This window comes from Cyprinus carpio, chromosome B16 (genome assembly GCF_018340385.1).
Source record: "Cyprinus carpio isolate SPL01 chromosome B16, ASM1834038v1, whole genome shotgun sequence".
Taxonomy (NCBI): Eukaryota; Metazoa; Chordata; class Actinopteri; order Cypriniformes; family Cyprinidae; genus Cyprinus; species Cyprinus carpio.
The window spans coordinates 28,712,266-28,736,885 of record NC_056612.1 but is presented as its reverse complement, the minus strand read 5'-3'; the positions used below and the strand labels follow the sequence as shown (position 1 = coordinate 28,736,885).

Below are 24,620 nucleotides of genomic sequence, written 5' to 3'. Positions count from 1 at the left end.
TGAATTGTCGGACATAAACTCAGAATTCCCGGGAAAAAAGTTAATTGTCGGACATAAACTCAGAATTCCGGGGAAAAAGTTAATTGTCGGACATAAACTCAGAATTCCGGGAAAAAAGTTAATTGTCGGACATAAACTCAGAATTCCGGGAAAAAAGTAAATTGTCGGACATAAACTCAGAATTCCGGGAAAAAAATTAATTGTCGGACATAACCTCAGAATTGCGGAAAAAAAAGTCTGAATTGTCGGACATAATCTCAGAATTGCTAGAAAGAAGTAAAATTTTTGGATATAAACCCAGAATTGCAAAAAAAGTGAATTGAGATATATCAGAATTGTCAACTACCCACACACAAAAAAAATTGAGAAAAAAAAAAAAAACCAGACCTGTAAAAAAAACAAATAAAAAAAAAAAAAAAAAAAAAAAAAAAAAAAAACGGAACTGTAAGATATACTCAGAATTGTGAGATAAAAAGTAAAAAAAAAAAAAATTCAGTAGTGTAAATGGGCTTCTGTACTTTGTCAATATTAGTTAATAAAAAAACAAGTGTTGACTGTTTGTTGATATTAGTTGACAGTGCATTAACTAATGTTATAAGAGGCAACTTTTATTTGAAATGTATTAGCAAATGTAGAAATTAATATAGCTACGTAGAAAGATATTAAATGCTGTAGAATGTACTGTCGATTGTTAGTTAATATTAGCCAACTAATGTTAACAAATGAACCTTATTGAAGAGTGTTACTGTATTTTTTTTTAAACGCATCTTGTTTTGTGTCCAAATTTTTTTTATTAGAAAACAAGATGATGATTCGCGAAATACGACGCGTGTGCGATTCGACACGGAAACACGTCTTGAACCACGAGGCTGGGGCCGAGTCCCTCATGGTCCCGACCTGCACATGAACCTGGTTTCCAGCGCTGCGTCTGTGAAGCTGCCCGTGAGCCCATGGAATTATGGGATGTCTGTGAGATACGATCCTGGTGTGGAGAGCAGCGGAGCGTCCCGTCTGGCCCCTGGCCTTCATCCTCCTCCTCCGGCGGCGCGGCGTGGCGTCAGTACAGGCTCCAGGGCTGGTGGAGCTGAGAGTAGGACAGCACTGAGGATGAGGAGGAGGAGGATGAAGACTCGGCGGGACCCAGCTGCTTCCCACACACGCAGGTTCAGTCCATCTTCTCCTTCTGCACCAGTTTGGGCGCGTCGACGAAGTCCCGGCCGTTGAACAGGATCACGCCGGCCGTCACCACGCTCGCCGAGCCCCAGAACAACACGTACGCCAGCGTCTCCGTCCAGGTGTCACCTGGGAAATACGAGAACCAGCTGCGCTTTACATGCGTTTAAGACACTAGTATTAACCCTATAAAGCCTGACATATGAAATAACAGTGAGAAAAAAATCTAAACATCTGTTTTTGTTGAGTTGCATATTTGATGCATCAGGCTTTTATGGCTCATATAGTCAAACATAGTGAGAATATAGAGGAAAAAAAAAATTATTCAAAGATTATGGATAACAATATGGATTTGCTGCAGATGCTGATATTTATATGTGACCCTGGAGCACAAAACCAGTGATAAGAGTACATTTTTAGAAATTGAGATGTATACATCATCTGAAAGCTGAATAAATAAGCTTTCAATTGATGTACGGTTTGTTATGAGGACAATATTTGTCTGAGATACAACTGTTTGAAAATCTGGAATCTGAGGGTGCAAAAAAATCTTTAAAGTTGTTCAGATGAAGTTCTTAGCAATGCATATTACTAATCAAAAATTAAGTTTTGATATATTTACAGTAGGAGAATTACTATATATCTTGATGGAACATGATCTTTACTTAATATCCTAATGATTTTTGGCATAAAAGAAAAATGGATCATTTTAACCCATACAATGTATTGCTGGTTATTGCTACAAAAATCTCTTATGATCTTACTTACGACTGCTTTTGTGCTCCAGGGACACATGTGATGAAATTCTGCTGCTTGTTATGTAATTCAGTGAGATCTTTATAACAGTAGAGCAGATATTAATACTAATCTGTGTCTTACCAGCCATCAGGAGACATATGATGCACATTGAGAAAGCCACCACCATGATGATCGGCAGCTGAAAAGGGAAAAAACGAATATCTAGTTATGACGCTAAAGAACATTACATTTCATGTCAGCTTTAATAGAAGATGTAGTTTAAAAAAAGCATGCTTAAATCCTTGCAAAACTCATGAGGTCACAGTAAAATTAACGCAATCAAATCATGTATATTTGATATATCAATAAATGTTCAGCTTTTAAATTCTAAATGTATTAATAACTTGAAATCATGTGACATGTGGATGGAAGCAAGTGTAAGATCCTCCCTTTATTCTTTTTAATAACCAATCTGTTTCTCACCGTGAGGAACTTCCAGTCTTTGGGCTCATGTAGAGGAGTGTTCATATCCGCCTCTTCCACCGCATAATTACCCAGAAACAGGTCAATGGAGTCCTGCATGAAGACATGAACCTCTATATCAGATCCTGCACTCTTCATCCACCGAGCCACAGCAAAGAAATCAAACACAAAACACCTCTTCCTACTGCAGAGACTTCAGAAGCAATTTTAGTCCCTTGAAAAGGGTTTCCAAACTGGGGTTTGTGAGTAAAATAACAGATCAAAATCAAATAATTAAATATAAACTAAATAAATAATTACAAACAAAAATAAATAAAAACATTTCATAATTAATATATATATATATATATATATATATATATAAAATTAATTATATCATAAAAATAATGTTTAAATGGCTTTAAAATAAAAAAATATTTAACAAAGTAAAAAACGTAAAACACAATCATAAAAATGGAAAATTAAAATACATTTTATTACAAATGAAAATAAATAAAAATATCAATTACATCATAAAATAAAGTCATATTTAAACTACCTTAAAACCTAAAATATATAAATAAATAAAAAATAGAAAAATAAATAAAACAATTCCTCAAGGAAACAAATATATAATAAATGTTGAATATATATTTAATAACACAATGCATGTTCACGGTTCTCTGATAGTTGATGGTCACTTAACATGAATACATGTGTGTGATAAAATATAAAAATATTAGTGCTGTCAAATGATTAATCGCATCCAAAATAAAAGTTTTTGTTTGCATAATATACGTGTGTTCTGTGTATATTTATAATGTATATACACTCACAAATACAGTATATATTTTGAAAATATTTATATGTATTTACATGTCTATATCACTTATATTATAAATAAATATATTTAATAAATAAACAACCTATTTTTCTGAAATATATACATGCATGTGTGTGTATTTATATATATACATAATAAATATACACAGTACACACACACATATTATGTAAACAAAAACACATATTACAGAACAAAAAAAATATAAAATAACTAAAAAAATTGTCCATCAACTATCAGAGAACCGTGAACATGCACATGCAAACTGTAAGTAAATATATATATACACAGTACAGGTCAAAAGTTTGGAAATATATCATATCTATAAGGCAACATTCTCTATTTTTAGTTTTTTTGAACTTTAAGGTACTAAATCTGCTCATCAAGCACTAAACTTTATAAATGAAAAATAAAAATGAAAACAGTATAGATTATGAAAAAAAATTACAAAAGATTAAAAGAATAGTTTTAAAAACTTTAACTATAACTTATAAAAAGATAAAATTTAAAATAAAATGATGCAAAAAGCTGAATTTACACCGCCCTCTCATCATTAGATCCAGCCTTCATGTGCTCACATTTAAGTATCAAAAAGTTCAAAGTATTAACCACAAGAACGCATTTAGAAAACACTTCTATCATAACTGCACCGCTATTTCATTAGACGTTGTCAGCATTAGGAAACAGTTAACCCCTGCTGTCATTTATATATTTGATGACATACAAGCCAGTTAAAAGAATACAGCTCATAATTATTCAAAATAAAAAAAAAAGTCTATCTACTAATGTATTTAATTATTGGGTTTTTTATCACTTTTATCAATGATCAATGTTTATCATTTCTGAATGAAAAGTATAGCATTTATTTACACACCAGAAAGAAAAAAGTTAGTCACCTTGACCCATATGTACTGAAGACTACGTTGTACAGTAATATGATTAATACAACTATTTAAATTTTATTCATTATAGCTTCTTTTCAGCGACAGACATCGTTATAGTTACTTAGAGTGATTAATCAATGGTATCCTAATTAGATATCACGATTTACTGAATTCATGGTGTTAATTCAGGTAGACACTAAAAAACATTGATGTGAGTCATCATATTAGAATGATTTCTGGAGGATCATGTAAATAAGAACCTATTTATTCAGCCTTGCAAAGCACATTTAAATAAATGATAATTTAAAGGCTGTTAATATTTAAATGTTCTTATATCAAATGTGTTTGTGTATGTTTCACTAGTTCCATGTTTTTTCTGATTTTTGAGCCCTTTAAATGCAGGCTTGATTAGCAGAAGAACCTTTACAAGGCAAACTAGTCCTCACAGTAATGAGCTCCATAACTAGGTTAACTGACCATTACTAAATGTTTATAACTAGTATGGAATGCTGAGTCATTCTTACAATTTTGTGATCTTAGTTTCACTGGCAACTCCTAAAATACGGGGTTGTGTACATAATGCTTATACTTCATTGAAAAAATATAAATAGATGTCATGAATAAATCCAAAAATGACAACACAAAGTTATTAAAACATATAGATATGCTTTTAAATCAAATACAGCCTTATATCTGTATGATAAACTACTGTACAAAATGTCTATTATTGCTTATATAACTGATATACATTATCAGCATTTGAATGCTTAAAAAATGATTCATAAGTTGTGCAGTTATTATCCATCATTTTAGTTTTAGGTTTGAGGACAACGTTGATGAAAGGTTTAGATCCAGTTGAAATGTTGATTACTGTATGTTATATCAATAACAGTGCTCAAAATCCATCAGCTCTGAATCTTTAAAGTGTGTTCAAATAGGGTTTAATCTAAGAGAGGTTTGTGTGTAAGTTACACTGTCACCTGTCTGAAACCGTCTGAGAAGTTGTTCTTGTAGTATCTGATCATGGAGTTCCAGCCGTCCATCAGCAAGCCCCACTGCGTCCTCTTCCCTGTCCTGAACACACAGAGAACCAATCATCTTTCACAACCCACCGAACGCTCCTCTCAAACACCAGCGGAGCAGGAGACGCTCTGCTCACCGTGTGAAGTCGGTCTTCAGCGCTCCGGTCCCGGCGTACTGTTTGGCGCAGGCGTTGGCGTTATCTGCCCAAGCTGAGGGAATAACGGCTATGGATGAGAAACTCTCACATATCCAGACTACTGACTATCTGTGTTAGCGTTTGCTTACCGTTCTTGTATATTTTTTCAAAATCATCCTTTCAAAACAACCCCCTTGCCCAAATCAACAACCCCACATCAACAACACCAAACAACAAAACATAAACAAGACATCCAATCTGAGTTAATTCCGGAATGAATCAGCTGTTCAAACGGATCGAGTGAGTGGATGATTCAGTGGTTAAAAATCACCTTCCTAAAATAACCTCAACTTTTAAAAAATCGAGTGGAGTGAATGGATCATACAGAAACAAAATAATCATTCTGAATGAACCTGCAGTTTGAACGGATAGAGTGAGTCGATGATTCAGTGCGACGACTGACGGGTCATCTTTCAGAATGAATCAAGCTGTTTTGAATGGCGATCGAGTGATTGGCCTGATTCATGACGACTGTAATCATCTTTCTGATGAGCCTGCAGTTTGAGAGTGATTGGATGATTCAGTGACTGAATCGTCTTGATCTTTCAGAATGAATCAGCAGTTTGAATGGATAGAGTGAGTCGATGATTCAGTGACTGAATCATCTTTCAGAATGAATCAGCTGTTTGAACAGATCGAGTGAGTCGATGATTCAGTGACTGAATCATCTTTCTGAATGAATCAGCTGTTTGAACTGATCGAGCGAGTCGGAACGAATCAGCAGTTTGAACGGATCGAGTAAGTCAATGATTCAGTGACTGAATCATCTTTCGGAATGAATCTGTTTATCTTAAATGGGGATTCATCTCATTTATCACCAGTAAACACTATGGAAGTGCCACAAGGATCTGTCTCTAGGTCCTCTGCTATTTTCAATATAATGTACATGTTGCCCCTGTAATAATTAGAATATCATTCGAAAATACGGGATTAGTTTCCACGGTTATCGCTGATGATACTCAACTATATATCTCAACAAGACCAGATGAAACTTCAAAATGATCTAAGCCTAAACAGAGGTGTGTTAAAAATGTCTAAAAGACTTGGATGACCAATAATTTTCTCCTATTAAATTCAGATAAACGACAGAGATATTACTTTATTGGGACCAGAAAAACATTACACAGAATCTCGTTAGATTACAATTTGCAACTAGACGGATGTACTCTGTTACTTCCTCTATCTGGTAAAAAATCTGGGTGTTATATTAAGCACAGTTACGTACTTGTCTTTTGAAAAATCTATTTCCCATGTTTACAAAACAGCATTCTTCAATCATTAGAACTTACAAGATTGCCAAGCTACGAAACATGTTTACCTTGTTCCTGATTGCAGAAACGCTTAGTTCATGCGTTCATGACCTCTAGACTACTGGACTATTGTAATGCACTGCTAGCTGGTTGTCCTGCATCCTCAATAAACAAGCTACAGAGTAGTCCAAAATGCAGCGGCTAGAGTCCTCTACCAGGTCAAGAAAAATTGATCATGATTACCCAATACTACAGTCTGTTTCCTGCACGGCTACCTATTAAGTTTCCGTATCAGTTTTACAAATATATATTACTTACTTCATAAGTGCCCTGAATGGCTTTAGCCTGCGTACCTAACTAAGTCTTCTACCACGCTACAATCCATCACGCTCCCTAAGGTCACAAAACGCTGGACTTTTGATAGTACCTAGGATATGCAAAGTCCACTAAAGGGAGGTAGAGCTTTTCGCATTTGGCTCGCCCAAACTCTGCTGGAATAGCCTTTCCTGATATGTTCGGGGTTCAGACACACCTCCTCTGTTTAAATCCTAGATTAAAAAAACACAACCTCTTTGGCCAAGCATTCAAATAATGCATCTCATAATTTTGGACTGCAAGTTATATCTGATCAAAAAAGCGCATTATTATTCTTATAACTTGGGTTACAACTAATAATTTTACTTGGCTGGAACAGCAGCTACGCGTAATTATGTCTTTATTTGTTTCTCTGTTTTGCCAGCGGGATTTACATCACATGGTAACTAGGATTACACAAGCTCCAGTCTGGATCCCAGAACACCTGAGAAAGAGATGATGCCAACCCCCTCAGCCGGACCTGAGATGATGCTAGGCAAAACTGAAACAACCATACAGAACTACCACATTTTGCTCTAAGTGTGATTGCATAATTGACTGTTGTAAATAGTGTTAATCGTCTGTTATTACGTCTTTTTATTGATTTTTCTGAACATTTTCTGCCGTTATACACATAAAATGACAGTCACCACTGATAAGCTACTACTAAATATTGTAAAAAACTGATTTTTTCTGTAAAGTGACTGATTTGGTATCCCTGCAGTTTGAATGGATCGAGTGAGTCGATGATTCTTTTGGAATGAATCAGCTGTTTGAATGGATCGAGTGAGTGGATGATTCAGTGACTGAATCATCTTTCTGAATGAACCTGCAGTTTAAATGGATCGAGTGAGTCGATGTTAAACAAATATACAGAGACTAAAACACATTTACGAATGAACCAACAGATTGAATTCAACGACTCAGTGAATGATTCAGTGACTGAATCCTCTTTCGGAATTGAACGGAATGAGTGAGTTCAATGGATTCGACTGACTCCATCTAAAAGACATTTTAGTCAATGAAAAGCGTCCACATTTCAGTTCTGCTGTTGTAATGTTCTGACAGTTCGACAAACACTATTATGTTTTGCTCTAATTGTAAGTTTTACAATTACGGATCATAACTGTTTTTGAGAAATAACATCAGAATTATTGCACTTTACATATTAGAACAGACATGGTTTATTAGAACCTCCTGTTAGTTCCTGAGTTTATTAAATGATTAGAAATTTAGAGTGGATGATTCAGTGGCTAATATTAATTCCAATAATCGTCTGTGCTTTTTCTGTAATGTGGAAAAATAATTCCAATAATCGTCTGTGCTTTTTCTGTAATGTGGACAAGAGCATGCAAATGGTTGCCAGGTTGTGAAGATAAATTAAACACGACAGAAAATATGTGCTTTTAAGAGAGAAGCTCTGATTGGGGGATTTAAACTCTTGAGATCTGGCAACCCCAGCATGAAAACTCACAGAGGTCTAGGATTTATCTCTTTTATTTTATTTTATTTTTTATTTAAACTACACTTTTTAGTCTCGTCTTTTTTCTTCAACGATCTTGCATGTCTCATCTTAATCATGCATAAAAAGGAAGTCGAAAATATTTTTCCGTCATAGTTAAAAAAAATAAAAAAATAAATTAACGCTACACAATATTGCAATAATATTGCTGATATTCAAAGTATGGCCCAGCCCTACATGCACATGAACTTTGGCCCAATGATGATCCCAATATATAAATATTAATAATAAATCACATAATCATCGCACCTCTAACTGCGACTGCAGCGAGCGGCGCGCCAGCAGACTCTGGATGACGTTGGTTCGGTCCAGACAGTCCATGCAGTTGCTTCTAAACGTCCCGTCCTGCTGTAACTGCACCGTCCCGTCCGAATCCACCAGGAAGTAGCTGTTGAAAAACATTACACAATAAGAGCATGCACAAGTCTCAATGTTTAGCATGCAATATAAACACTACGGACCCAAACTAGTGTTAATTCTGGCAGCCTCTTAGTCTTAACTCCTGTCTCAAATGTACATTTTATTTTCAAATGAGTCGATTTTAGATTGAAAGCATAATGCCATCTTCTGTCACATTTTCGTTCATGCTGTATTTGTTGATAAAAAGCTCCATTATAATGCGGTAATGATTGTTGAGATTTGAGGAACTTTTGTCATTTTAGGTATTGCACTTTCATACCAGTAGCACAAATCAATAAATTTAGAACGTACATAATGAATAAATATCACATTTAAACTATAAATAGCCAATATAATATTATTTATTTTAATGTTAAATATTAATAATAATAATGTAAATTATTATTTAGTTTATAGTGTAATATTATAATAAAAATCATAAAATTTTCCTATAAAATAATAAGAATAAATATCAAGTATAATACATTTAAAATAATCATACGCAGTTACATTCAAAGTTAAATAATATTTAACAACCCATAAATGTTTAGTATAATATAATACATTTTTGAAAATATTATATAAAATTAATAATAACATTAAATTAAATTATTATTAATTATTATATAATTTATAGTGTTGTATAATAAAATAAAAAGATAATATTTTCTTATTATATAATAATTGTGAATATCAAGGTCTAGCATTTAAACAATACATATCCAGTATAATATATTTATAAAAAATAACAACGTTAAATATCTAACATTAACCAATACATATTTAGTATAATATAATCTTTTTAAAATTTAATATTATTGTTATTATTATTAGTAGTAGTACTAGTAATAATAATATTATTATGTAATTTTAATAGCATAGTATTATATATATATATATATATATATATATATCTATATATATATATATATATATATATTATAATATATATATATTATCTAGTGTACTGATTTATTATAGGCTATTTATTATAAAAATTAATATCAAAGACTTGTGCACTCTGTCTGTATACATCATGAAAACTGGTAAAACAAAGCTTTCACAATAAACAGCGAGTGAGTAATTGCATAAAATAAGATTTCATGAAATTCGAGGATTTGAACTCTTGATATCTGGCAACCACACACATGAGAGCTCGTGTAGTAGTCCACAATAATATTTTGTCTCCCTTTTTTTTTTTTTGACGAAAATAAAGAGATTTTGGTAATTTTTTATTTTTTTAATACATTTTAGTCTAGTCTTTTATCGTTAGTGAAATTGCACATTGATGTAGTCACAGTTATCGTTTATTGACTTTACTGTCGTCTCTTTCTGAGGCCTGTTTTATAAAAAGGTTAACCAAACAAGGCAGGTTTATTTCAGTTAGTCTGTCTTATTGTCAGCTGATTTGGGTCAAAATAAGTCAGAATAACTGAAATAATCCTGGCTTGTTTGGTAAACTTGTTTCATTTTCCGTCACAGTTTTCGTTAACGAAACTAACACTAACCCGAACTCGTTCTGCATTTCCGCCACCATGTCCACCAGGATCTGCAGGCGATGCCACCTCATACGGCTGCACTCCTTGTGGAAGTCAAACGCGACGTACCTGCAGACGAACACAGCTGTGGGTTTAGCTCTTGTGCTTCAGCATGAGCGCTTTATGAGATCTCCCAGGCGGCTCACTCACTTGATCATGCCGTTGCCCAGACTGTCCACCATCTTCGCGAAGGCCTGTTCCAGTGGCTTTTCTGAGCCCTTCTGATTCACCAGGTTCAAAATCACTTGCTTGCCGTATGTGATGATCTGAGAGTCGAAATGCCTCTGAAAACCATCCAGCTGTGAGAGGAGAGACAGATAAACACATAGAATAATGTCAGACCAACTCATATAAGTATTATTATTATTCCATATCAACACATTTGAGATACTAGTGTTTAAAAGTCAATCAAACAATGCTCTAAATCTAAATCTGTTAATGCATTTAAATGCATGGCACTAGTGACCAAAAGTTTGAATTATTGCTATTTTTGCTCACCAAGGCTGCATTTATTTGATCAGAAATACAGAAAAAAACAATAAAATGTGAAATTTTATTATAATTTAAAATAGCTTGTTTTCTATGCGAGTATGTGTTAACATGTAATTTATTTCTGTGATCGAAACTGTATTTTTAGTATCATTACTGCAGTCTTCAGTGTCACATGATCTTCAGAAATCATTCTAATATGCTAATATTCTAAACATTTCTGATTATTATCAATGAAGAAAACAGTTTACGTACTGGATTAATGATATCACAGGAACAAATTAAAAAATAAAAAATCAAACAAAAAATAAAAAAAAAATAAAAAAATTTAAAAATTTTACATTAAAATTAAAAAATGAAATTTGATGACGTTTTTCATCATTTTTGGCTCTTTTATTATAATTTCTTTGAGGTACTGAAGCCGATTTGTTCTAATATTAACATTTGAAAAACCAAATTAACATTGGTCTGCCAAAACAAATATTTTTTTAGCGTCAAATCAAAACTTTAGTTGAAAACAAACATAAAAGATTTTCAGTACTTTACAACAAGGTTTCATTCGTTAACACTATTTAACGGCAGTACATGAACGAATATTTTCAACATTTGCTAATGCATTTTTAAAATCAAACGTTCTCCACTTACATTAGTTAATGCATTATTTCATGTTAGTTCTCAATGAACAACTGTATATATAACTAACATAAAAATGAATAATGCTGTAAACTGCTCACTGTTAGCTAATGTGTTAACAGATATACAAATGAGACCTAACCACATCACACCATCATAAAACATCCTTATTTGTCACTTACTCTTAAAAACAAAACAAAGAAATAAAGGTAAAGACAGTGAATCTCACATGATTGCCGCTTTTGCTGATCTGTGGCTTTGGTTTGTACTTGAGGTTTGGTCTCTGAGACCAGTAGAACGGGATGGAGCCTCGAGTCTGTGGAAGAGGATAATTCATTCGTTAATAACATGTCTTATTAGAAATGTTGGGATTAATGCTCCTCAGATGACTTGAAAACTACCAATCCTCATTCAGGATGGACCAATGCAGACAAAACAACAACAACATCCCAGCAGATCGATCTAAAAATAGACATTTAATTTCACAGAAAGAACGTTTTTGATCGAAACTGTCTCCTATTATTTAAAAACGCACTATTAAGTGAAATAAAACTGAAATCACAATATGGTTAGGTGCAAAAAACTGTGATTTAATTAAATTTATGCATGGCATGTTTCAGCTCATTACATTATTTCATTTCCGTTTCAAAATAAAAAATACTGTTGGTTTACAATAATATTTCCTTATTAGTTTTTATATAGTAAATTTTAAGTTCTTAGTTGGTGCAGTAATAATAATAATAATGATATTAGTAGTAGTAGTAGTAGTAGTAATAATAATAATAACAATCATTATTATTATTTGTTTTACAGCCATATTGTTATATAATCACAATAATTTGGCCAAACTGCATTTTAATTAAAAAAATATTAATTTCACAATCATTAAAAATCACAATTAGTTTTTTTCCCCAGAATCATTCAGGGTGCCGACCATGTTTTTTTCTGTAACTGGATAGAAATGGTAAAGCCACCTTATCCCAATTTTTATATGATTTTTAATTTTAACTTCTTTTTTTTTTTACGATTATCAATCAGGCTGGTTTTGTTTTAGACACCTGGCAACCCTGATCTGAGCAGTTTTTATTATGTTAGACATAAGTTAACAAATTGACATTTGTCAAGCTATATCTTTCTTTTCTTTTTTTTTCCCAATTTGTTTGCTTGTAAATTGTTTTTTACTTTATTTTGAAAGTTGACCGAAATAAACTAATCAATCAATCAATCAATCAATCAATATCTATATATCTATATATCTATATATATCTATATTATATGCAACATAAATACATCTCTGAGGCCTGTTTAATTAAAAAAACTACATTAAAACCTTCAAAACATTGTTGTAGTGAAGTTTGCCTGTTTTATTTAAACTAACATATAAAAAGGTGAATCTCACAAAACCCATCAAGAACATGGTCACAAGACACCCTAAAATCATTCAAATGAGGAACAAAATCATAATTTTCATGTTTTGGCGGTTTGCTCGTCTCACATATCACCCCTTTATTATTAAAAACGGGTTGATTTACTGATTTAAACATCAGAAAGCAGACTGGAAAACAAAGTAATCCCAAAACAAATGGTTCAGCATAAGAGCATAAAATCTGATATTACCATTTCAGAGGCTTACCTGAACAAATGAGGCTTTTGCTCCGTTATACTGAACAATCTGCTCCGTCTCAACAAAGTTGGCCGCATGACCTTCAGAGTCAATACCTGGAAGAGAAAGAGAGCGTTCAGCAGTGTACTGAGAAAACACAGGCGCGGTCTCAAAGCGTACGAGCTTCACCTCTGACGTAGTAGCGGACACCGGCGCGGAAACAGCTCCTTCTAGAAATGATGTTCCAGTCGAAGATTTTGCCGTTGATGCAGCACGACTTCATGGCCACGACTGAGAGCGCAGATTAAGGACTGTGACATGACGATTAAAATTTTTAATCTAATTAATTACATTATGCATCGATTAATTCATCGAATTAATCGCAAATTACACTTGGCTGTGAAAATACCCCCCAAAAGATTATTTAAAGCTATTTCTGTGGTAAGAAAGTATCAAGTTGACATTAAAAATAGTAGCTTTAGAAAGAAATATTTCATTTGATTCAACATTAAATTTATTACACATAAACATTTAGGCTACAATATAAACTATGGAACATAAAAGATGATAATTTGAGAAACATCTCTAACCCTTTAAAGTTTTTTTATTTATTTAATTATGTTTAAATGAAATAATACTCTAAGTAAGAAACTAAAACTGCCAGCAGGTGGCGGTAAATGAGTCATTCATTCATTTTGTTAAATGAGTCATTCACGTTCATTCGTGCTTTCAAACGTCTGATTTCATTCAGGAATTCAGTAAACGGCTCACGTTCAGAAACTAAACACCGCTGTGCTGCTCGGAGACGCACAGCAATTCTGCTGTGGCGATTCGTTCAAAACACGGATTCATTCAGAAACTAAACACCGCTGTGCTGCTCGGAGACGCACAGCAATTCTGCTGTGGCTTTAAAGATAACATTTTTGTTGGTAAAACTGAACAAAAACAAACAATATTGTGTTTAAAATATGACATAGTGTTAACTTATTTACTGAACTGTTGTGTAAAATCACATTTGCACTCGTTATATTCGGGACAAACAGCACTCGTGTTATATCGCTTGTCATATGATAGAAATATGAGACAGAAACTAATACAGGAGCATTTTTGCACCAATATCTTGAATCTTAGGGCATAACTGCATTTATATTTAAATATTTGCCCTGCATCATATTTGTCAACAGTATGAAATGTAAGATGAAATACAGGTCTGAGGGGCAGGGCCAATGCGATAAAATATTTTAAATCGCGTCATTTTTTCATAACTAATTAATCAAGTTAACGCATTAAACTGACAGCCCTTATGAAAACATTACATGTACAGTATACATACACATGACTGTAAAATGAACAGTTCACCTAAAAATGAAAATTCGGTCATTATTTACTGTACGAGTTTCTTTCCTCTGTTGAACACAAATTAAGATATTTTGTAGAATGCTGTTAACCAAATTGTTGCTGGTAGCCATTGACTTTCATTGTAATTTTCCATACTATGAAAGTCAATGGCTACCGTCAGCTGTTTGGTTACCAACATTCTTCAAAATATCATCATCTGTGTTTAACAGAAGAAAGAAACTCGTACAGGTTTGGAACGACATGGAAAATAAATAATTTCATTCATGGGTTAACTAGTGAACTAACACTAAAACTCAAAAAATAATACAAAAAATTAGAGCCACAATAATAAAATAAATAAATTGTGAGCCAAAATAAATTTGTCTCAAATACAGATTCTCCCACGATTCTGAATTAGACAAAATAATGTGTAATTTACTAGAGGCTATGACACAATATTAATTTCTGCAGTCTATTTAAAAAGTTTAATTAATTTGCGTGAATTATTACAAATTTAAATATATAATATATTAATTATATACTGTATATATATTTAATAAGACAACTTTTTATATTAAAATGATGAAAAATAGGTTTGAATGAATGATTCAATGACTCACTCATACATGTTTCATTACTGGATGAATCAGCAATATTTTGAACGAATCTCTTGAATGAATGATTCAATGACTCACTCATAAATACTTCACTTGTTTCATTACTGGATGAATCTGCGTTTTTTTGAATAAATTTCTTGAATGAATGATTCAATGACTCACTCATACATACTTCACTTGTTTCATTACTGGATGAATCAGTGTTTTTGAACGAATCTCTTGAATGAATGATTCAATGACTCACTCATAAATACTTCACTTGTTTCATTACTGGATGAATCAGTGTTTTTGAACGAATCTCTTGAATGAATGATTCAATGACTCACTCATAAATACTTCACTTGTTTCATTACTGGATGAATCTGCGTTTTTTTGAATGAATCTCTTGAATGAATGATTCAATGACTCACTCGTAAATACTTCACTTGTTTCATAACTGGATGAATCTGTGTCTTTTTGAATGAATCTCTTGAATGAATGATTCAATGACTCACTCATACATACTTCACTTGTTTCATTACTGGATGAATCTGCATTTTTTTTAATGAATACTAATCGAGTGAATGATTCAATGACTCACTCATACATACTTCACTTGTTTCATTACTGGATGAATCTGCGTTTTTTTGAATAAATTTCTTGAATGAATGATTCAATGACTCACTCATAAATACTTCACTTGTTTCATTACTGGATGAATCTGCGTTTTTTTGAATAAATCTCTTGAATGACTGATCACTGAGCTCACTCGTAAATCCTTCACCTTGTTTCATAACTGGATGAATCTGTGTTTGTTTTAATGAATCTCTGAATGAAATGATTCAATGACTCACTCATACATACTTCACTTGTTTCGTAACTGGATGAATCGGCGTTTTTGAACGAATCTCTTGAATGAATGATTCAATGATCATCATAAAATACTTCACTTGTTTCATTACTGGATGAATCAGCATATCAGCATTTTTTTTGAACGAATCTCTTGAATGAAATGATCCAATGACTCACTCATAAATACTTCATTGTTTCATTACTGGATGATTTCAGCATTTTTTTTTGAACGAATCTCATGAATGAATGACTCCAATGACTCACTCATAACATACTTCATCTTGTTTCAATTACTGGATGAATACTTCACTTTTGAACGAATCTCCTGAATGAATGATTCAATGACTCACTCATTAATACTTCACTTGTTTCATTACTGGATGAATCAGCAATATTTTTTGAACGAATCTCTTGAATGAATGATCCAATGACTCACTCATAAATACGTCACTTGTTTCATTACTGGATGAATCTGCATTTTTGAACAAATCTCTTGAATGAATGATTCAATGACAGATCCATTGTTTAACAGTCACTTGTCGCCACCTAGTGGAGAAACAATGCAATCGACACAACATTATTTAAAGCGACAGTTACTTTCAAAATGCGATTTGCTCTATTTTGATCGCTACCATAGAAGCAATGAAACCAAAAAACAAAAAAGAAACGAAACTCAAATAACAAAACAAATCTAGCATAAAGCCCAACGCAGCACACACTGATTAATCGTGCAGTCTACTTTAAACCCACACTAAACACTCACTCATCATCTCTGAAAAATCTCATAAAATTAAAATATACATAAATGAAAAACACGTAAAAAAAATTTAAGAAGAATTAATACAAAACAAAGAGAAAACACAACGGAACACAATCATGAACTTGTTCCTTCTTTAGATTTCTCTACATAAAATCATGCCTAGAAACTTGGTATTTCTTGCAGATTTCTACAAGTTGTACTTTTAAAAAAGTTTTACCAAAAAAACAGCAACCAAAAACAACATCACCTAAAACAACCTTACGCAATTCTAAAGGGTTACCTCCGGCTGTGCCATGAAGTCTCTGAGCAGATGACCGTTCCACACGAATCTCTGATCCGCCTGCATAAAGCCATCATGTCAAGTTATAATAATTTCATACCTTATGAGAATACCCAATTCTAAAGGGGTCAAAAAAAAAAAAAAAACCCATTAAACCTCATTCCCTTCCACACTCCTTCCACATAAATTTTATATAAAGTATTATAGATATTAATTATATATTTTAATTCATATTACATTCATATTAATTTATTTATTTATTCAGTACCTCCGCAGGTTCTATGGACGTACTGTAAATTTCATACTTTTTAAGGACAAAGTAAAGAAATAATGGTTTTAGGCTGTCAATGTCTTCTATTAGCAACACTTCAGAGTTTGAAATACTTTCAAATGATCTCCTTTAATTCTTAATTAATTTTACAAAAAAGAAATAAATAAAAAGCTTATGTCTTGAATACATCTGCTCACAACCACTAAAATATGAAAATTAAATCAGTGTTTTTGTCTTGTGTCAAATGTGTAAAGCTTCTTAAATCAAGATGCATTGACTTGAGAAGCAAATGACGTTAATTCTAATTTATGAAGTAATTTTTAATGAGAAATTGATTATAATGAAGTGAGCTCATGATTAAAACAAGAACAGACATCTTCAGAAAAATTGCCAAGATTGAATTTTCCAGATTTTCAATCTCTATAAATCTCATATTTTTAAGACCTGCACAAACCTTGTTTTTTGTTTTATTTATTTAAAAAATTCAATAAAAAGAGTTTCAACAAAATCACATGAGCTCTATAAGCAGTGAGCAGTGTTAGGGAAAGTTACTTTAATGCATTACAATATTGCGTTACTCCCTAAAAAAAAGTAACTATTTATGTTACTTAGTTACTTTTTATGGAAAGTAATACATTACGTTACTTTTTAAATCTGGGCAGGGCTTGCTTGTTTGTTTTTAATATAAATAAGTTATATTTTTGGCAAACGTAAAAGCCCTTTCACAACAAAAGCCTCAGGCTGAAGAAAAAAGTCAATTCATGTCTGTACAGGAGAACGCAGAACATAAAAAAAAAAAAAAAGTATAATACATAATGGATATTTGTATTATTTAACATTATAAAACTGATAGTTCCGGTCCTTGATTCTGATTGGCTGAGCGTTCGAAGCTGTTGTAAATTACTATACAAACATACACCTTTGTTTACATTTGTGTGTTGCTCGGCAACCACTTTGTTGCAACCACAACTGTTTACGTTTGTCTGTTGCTTGGCAACCACTTTGTTGCAACAACAACTGTTTACATTTGTGTGTTGTTCGGCAACCACTTTGTTGCAACAACAACTGTTTACGTTTGTGACTTTCTTGCAAAACACTTTGTTGCAACAATAACTGTTTATGTTTGTCAGTTGCTCGGCAACCACTTTGTTGCAACAACAACTGTTTATGTTTGTCTGTTGCTTGGCAACCACTTTGTTGCAACAATAACTGTTTATGTTTGTCAGTTGCTCGGCAACCACTTTGTTGCAACAATAACTGTTTACATTTGTCAGTTGCTCGGCAACCACTTTGTTGCAACAACAACTGTTTATGTTTGTCTGTTGCTTGGCAACCACTTTGTTGCAACAATTGGCAACCACTTTGTTTTGTCAGTTGCTTGGCAACCACTTTGTTGCAACAACAACTGTTTATGTTTGTCTGTTTCTTGGCAACCACTTTGTTGCAACAATAACTGTTTATGTTTGTCAGTTGCTTGGCAACCACTTTGTTGCAACCACAACTGTTTCTAAGGAACTACATTGTTTGGTGGAAGAATACTGTTTTTATTAACATTATTACACTTTATTTGCTCTGTTTTTATTCTGTGAATACTTACTACGTATGTGGAATAACCATTTTATAAAAGCAGTAAGCCCCTTGAAGCCGTGGTTTACAGTGAATTTATAACAACTAAGGGGTGTTGTTAGGCTGTTATTGCTTTAATTATTGCAGGTTTGCGTCATTTTATGAGTTGCATGTCACTGTTTTTATTCATTTTAAGGAATACTGAATGTGTGTTTTTTTTTGTGGGATTAATTCTGTTCACATTTATTCTAGAACTTAAGTAACATCTAACTCCCGATTCCTCTCAACATTGTGACAGGAGAGCTTTCAATCAATAATTGGGGGGGGGGTAATCTGATTATGTAACGTGTGCTGCATTACCCCCAGCACTGGCAGTGAGCATTATAGCACTGTGATATGTTTAATGACAGATGTGTGAAAGCGTCTCTCTCACGCGCTCCAGCAGAGTCATCTCCTGAAACTCGGGGCTGGTGTTGGCCAGCCGCTGTAACGTGTGCGTCAGGTCGTAGTCTGTGGCGAAGTAGAAACCGTCTGTATTCAAGACGCTGTTGATCATAGACAAGAAGGCCTTGTTGTCCTGCATCTGGAAGATCCATACACACATCATTAGCTTCAATACCACAAAGTTAGGCTGCACTCAGATACATCTGAAGAAAGCTATCCAACTTACTTGTAGAATAACTTTTTTAATGTTACTTTCAATTACTTTGACTAAAAGCAACATATGAACAGTGTTGGGTTAAATGCATTACTAAGCAATTACTGTAACAATTGCTTTTCACTTGAAAATGATAATTTTTCTGCGTTTTAAAGATATAGTCATTCCGTGTCAAATCAACCAAATTTAAAAAATATTCCTGGGTCATAATTTTTCTGAAGAAAGATAAACATGTATAGTGATGAAAGCCAAAATATTAAAAGCCATGTATGAATATTTACTGAGAAAAGCACTATTTTGTTTGTCAAAATGGCAATTTGCACCTAAATTTTAGAGCCAAATTACAGGAGGGAAAAACTTTTTTTATTAATTTTTTTTTTTTACTTTTTTTTTTTTTTTTTTTAAGAGTAAGGTACCCAACACTTGTTAAAATATTTCTTGAGAGTTGTTAGTTGATTTATTTGACAAACTGAAACGTCAAAAGGGCAAATATCACAAAATCTGTCAAAAACATGGTCAGCTCTCACCCTAAAATCATTCAAATATTTCTAATAACTTTTTTGCTTGAAGAAAAATGAACAATTAACAATTAACTTACAAAAAAGGGTTAAGCATAAAAACAATAAGTGTAATACTAATTTAAATTGTTGAAGACGGGAAAAAAGGGGTTTAAGTCTAAAAAAACAATGAGTGTAATACTTAATTTAATATGTGCATGTTGCCCCCCCCCCCCCAAGAAAAACACCACTTTTTCTTAGTTTAAATTAATTAGCTAATTTTGTTTTTGTTTTTACCGAGCAAAAAACTAAATAAATCATTACATCTTTTCCCTGATTTACAGAAGAGACCACTAAAATGTCATTCAGAGTAACAATCTCGTCAGGCATATTCACAACAAAAATTCAATTGTATGACAATTAAAAGACTAATACTTTCACCCCAAATAGCTAATTAGTTGTAATTTTACATTTCTTTTTAAATTGCCACTATCCGAGGTTTCGCCCATTTTCAGTAAGAATTTTTTACTAATTTAAAACACAATCAAATTTAATATGCTCCCTTATTCTTTTATATATTTTAATATGTACAATAATGAATAAACATGTTGTTTGAATTTTTACATAAATATTGTGTTACACTGAATGACAATGTAACATTATTTAAACCAAATTTTACATTTTATTGTCCAAAAACATATTTGAAACCTTAAAAGTAGACACTTTACTTATATTTAATGTGCTTTTATGGATATAAAATCTCTTTTGTATATTTATTTTTATGCGGACATCTTAACGCCTTCGACGTAGATACATACATACATCCAGCAAAACAAAAATATCTCCGTTCAAAATACATTTTGAGTCATTCAGTGGTTAATCGTTGTGGTTTGGATGTGTTTAAATAAAGAGATGAAACTGAAGAAGCCACCTGAGTGTCAGTCAGATGCAGGACCGTCTTCTTGTAGGAAATGATGTCAAAGTCGGTGGCTTTCCAGACGGCGTGACCGAGCAGATCGCCCACCTTCTTCTTCTTCGTGATGACGATGAGATACATGCCTGAGAGAAACCAGAGGCGTTAAACTGTGACACAGCTTCCTTCAGAGTTCAGCTCATGCTGAGAAGACAAACCTGCCACCAGCCGCATGGTTCCCATGATGCCACACATCGGACGCGTCACTGCTGACGGAGGCACGTCCTTCCTCACTGAAACACCACAGAACACACGCTGCTTACTGGCTCAGACTACTGGTTACTATATATATATATATATATATATATATATATAATATATATATATATATATTTTTATTATAATATTACACTATAAACTAAATAATAATTAAAATAATACACAATAAAAATAAAAAAAAATACAAATTAAATAAAAAAAAAAAAATAATATATACAATAATAATAATATATAATTAATTAGGAATTAATACATTAATAAAATAAAAAATAATATACTATCTATATATAAAATGTAAGGCACTTTATATATATATATATAATTTTTTTATATTTTATACTAAAATAAAAATAACACAAAACTTTATATATATATATATAATTTTTTTATATTTTATACTATGCTATAAATTACATAAAATAATATTATTACTACTAATAATAATAATAACAACAATAACATTCAACTTTAAAAAGATTATTATATTATACTAAATATCTATTGGTTAATCTTAGATATTTAACTCTATTCTTTTTTAAAATGTATTATACTTGATATTTATTCTTATTATTTTATATATGATTATAATGTTAAATTTACATTATTATTATACACTATAAACTAAATAATAATTTACATTATTATTATTAATATTTAACATTAAAATTTAAAATATTATATTGGCTATTTATAGTTTAAATGCTATGCACTGATATATGTCATATAATATATATATGATATATATATATTATACTATGCTATTAATTACATAATAATAATAATAATAATAATAATAACAATAACATTCAACTTTAAAAAGATTATATTATACTAAATATGTATTGGTTAATGTTAGATATTTAACATTGTTATTTTTTTAAAATATATTATACTGGATATGTATTGTTTAAATGCTAGACCTTGATATTTACTCTTATTATATAATAAGAAAATATTAACTTTTTATTTTATTATACAACACTATAAATTATATAAGAATTAATAATAATTTAATTTAATGTTATTATTCATTTTATATAATATTTTCCAAAATGTATTATATTATACTAAACATTTATTGGTTGTTAAATAATCTTATTATTTTATAGGAATTATTATGATTTTTACTATGATATTACACTATAAACTAAATAATAATAATAATTATTATTATTATTATTAATATTTAACATTAAATTTAAAAATCTTACATTGTTATTAAATGTTAGGCACTGATATTTATTCTTAAAATTATTATTATTATAATTATATATATATATATACTTTTTTATATTATATCATAAATATAGATATATATTAATATATATATATCATATACTAATATATAGAATACTGTTTTTTATAGAATATACATTTCTATTATTATTACTACTGATAATAACAATAACAATAACATTCAACTTTAAAAAGATTATTATATTATACTAAACATCTATTGGTTAATGTTATTTAACTGTATTATTATTTTAAAAGTATTATAATGGTTATTTATTGTTTAAATGATAGACCTTGATATTCATTGGCATTATTTGAAAATATAATATCAATTAAATTATTTTATTATGCTATAATATAATAATATTTCATTATACTATACTACAATTAACATAACTATTGTTAAAACATTATTAAAAATATCAAATAAAAATTTTAAAATGTATTACACAGAATATTTTTAGGTTAATGTCTGATATTAAACTATGATTTAATTTATTTTACAGTTTTTAAGTATGACTTTCATTCTCATCCTACTTCGAGTTCTGCAGATATTTAACAAACACGATTCATTCAAACGCTTCTGTGGCCTCAAGTGAGCTTTAAACCAGATGCAATAAGAGTAAATGAAGAGATGAAGAAGAAGATCAGTTGTGCTTCAGCACCTGTGAGGGTCATTTCTGTGGACACACGGTCAACGGCGAGGACGTCTCCTGCTCCATCATCACACGCCTCGATGTAGAACTTCTCCGGCGTCGTGTGTCTGTCAGTCAACGAGAGGAAACAAAACCAAACAACAACCATAAACGTTATCAACTTATTTAACACTATATTACATTACAGCGCTGTTATCAACTTATTTAACACTATATTACATTACACAAATTACAACAAACATCAAAACATACACATTCAACATGTGTGTCTAAGTACACTAAAAATACAAAAATTAAAAAATAAATACAAAATTTAGAAATTCAATTCTCAAATCTAATAAACATAGAATAAAACACAGTTCTTTAAATTACTTATAATTTATATTGTTTAAACTCCCTTTTTATTTGAATAATTCAATATAACAAATCAATATAACATAATTTGTAATAATAAATATTAAAAAAAAAAAATATACTATATATATAAACACAAAAAACAAAACTTAAGCAAACACACTAATGAGAAAAATTAATAGATTTAATAACGGATTCAATAGAATAGAATATTTTCAGTATTTTTAATTTCGGTATAATTATTACAATTTTAAAACTTTCCTAACATGTGTTATATAATATTTACAATTTTAAACACTTTCAACCATGGGATTTTTTTCACAGTAGTCAAGCTCAGTGCATACATCCTCAATAAAGTCGAAATTTATTAGCAATGACAAATGAAACATATTTCATACAGAAATGATCTCTGGTGCTTTTATAGATATTATAATAGAAATGAAAATTATACATACATATAAATAAACAACCTCCTACAAACCAATTAAGAACATAATATGAACAGAATGATTGATGAATATCTATAAGAGATACAGAATGGCTCAAAACATAACAAGCTGCTCACTTAAATAACATTTCGGGGAATATTAATGGCTCTACTTGTTGTCTAGACAGCAATTCTTCACTGGGCCCTCTACTGTGTTGTCTCTAGACCGACACTTGCACACGGTAAAATAGTTTACGGATCTCTGATCCGAATGCTGTCTAGATGACAGAGTGACTGTGGTTTTTGAGACACCGCCGTGATCTGCACGCTCGGCTCAAGGTAATACTCACAGAAACAACCAATACCCGACACACGACAAAATAAACAATCAAAAATCAAAGATGTTGTAGGTGCTCGCCATTCTTCCATCAGTTCGCTCCTGACCTTCGTGACGTGTCAATACAGCAGTAAACGCGAACAGGAAATGACCTCTGCCCACCTCCCTTATGTGCGCACCGAGTAAGAAAAGCACCGGGGCTGCCGTCAGATGAAAAGTCTCACTAGGGATTATGGCTTCGCTCTCTTTTTGCTGCTTCGCCATACTTGCATCATTGGTGTGTCCTTATAATGGAATGAGTTACTATAATTAATAAAACACAACTGGTCTGGTAGTGTACTGTCGTTAACAGTTTATATCCAAGTTTACTGCACTTTGCTGCATGCTGCTAAAATGTCTCTGTAAGGAACGCGTATTATTGTCTCAGCAAAATTAGTCACAGTCAAATTAAAAAACATAATATATAAGTGGTAATATTTTTCAGGTATCTTGTAA

The 24,620-nt window shown here is 31.6% G+C and overlaps 1 protein-coding gene across 1 annotated transcript; it reads right to left on the bottom strand.

Moving 5' to 3' along the window:
* Window positions 1-423: 423 nt before the first annotated feature.
* Window positions 424-23,155, bottom strand: sacm1lb (SAC1 like phosphatidylinositide phosphatase b). The gene is made up of 17 exons (XM_042740299.1): window positions 23,017-23,155; window positions 21,055-21,129; window positions 20,855-20,982; window positions 19,202-19,351; window positions 16,932-16,991; window positions 13,295-13,409; window positions 13,136-13,221; window positions 11,732-11,818; window positions 10,531-10,679; window positions 10,351-10,449; window positions 8,687-8,831; window positions 5,407-5,434; window positions 5,258-5,330; window positions 5,079-5,172; window positions 2,395-2,487; window positions 2,053-2,110; window positions 424-1,302 (listed from the first exon to the last, which is right to left on the bottom strand). The coding sequence occupies exons 1-17, from the start codon at window positions 23,153-23,155 to the stop codon at window positions 1,166-1,168; spliced, it is 1,716 nt and encodes a 571-aa protein (XP_042596233.1). The 3' UTR covers window positions 424-1,165.
* Between the last annotated feature and the right edge of the window lie 1,465 nt (window positions 23,156-24,620).

Coding starts and splice junctions, on each gene's coding strand:
- sacm1lb (XM_042740299.1), bottom strand. CDS start 23,155: ATGGTTGTTGTTTGGTTTTGTTTCCTCTCGTTGACTGACAGACACACG. Junction 20,983..21,054: donor AACCATGCGGCTGGTGGCAG/GTTTGTCTTCTC, acceptor GGTTTCTCTCAG/GCATGTATCTCATCGTCATC. Junction 19,352..20,854: donor TGCATCTGACTGACACTCAG/GTGGCTTCTTCA, acceptor TGGATCTTCCAG/ATGCAGGACAACAAGGCCTT.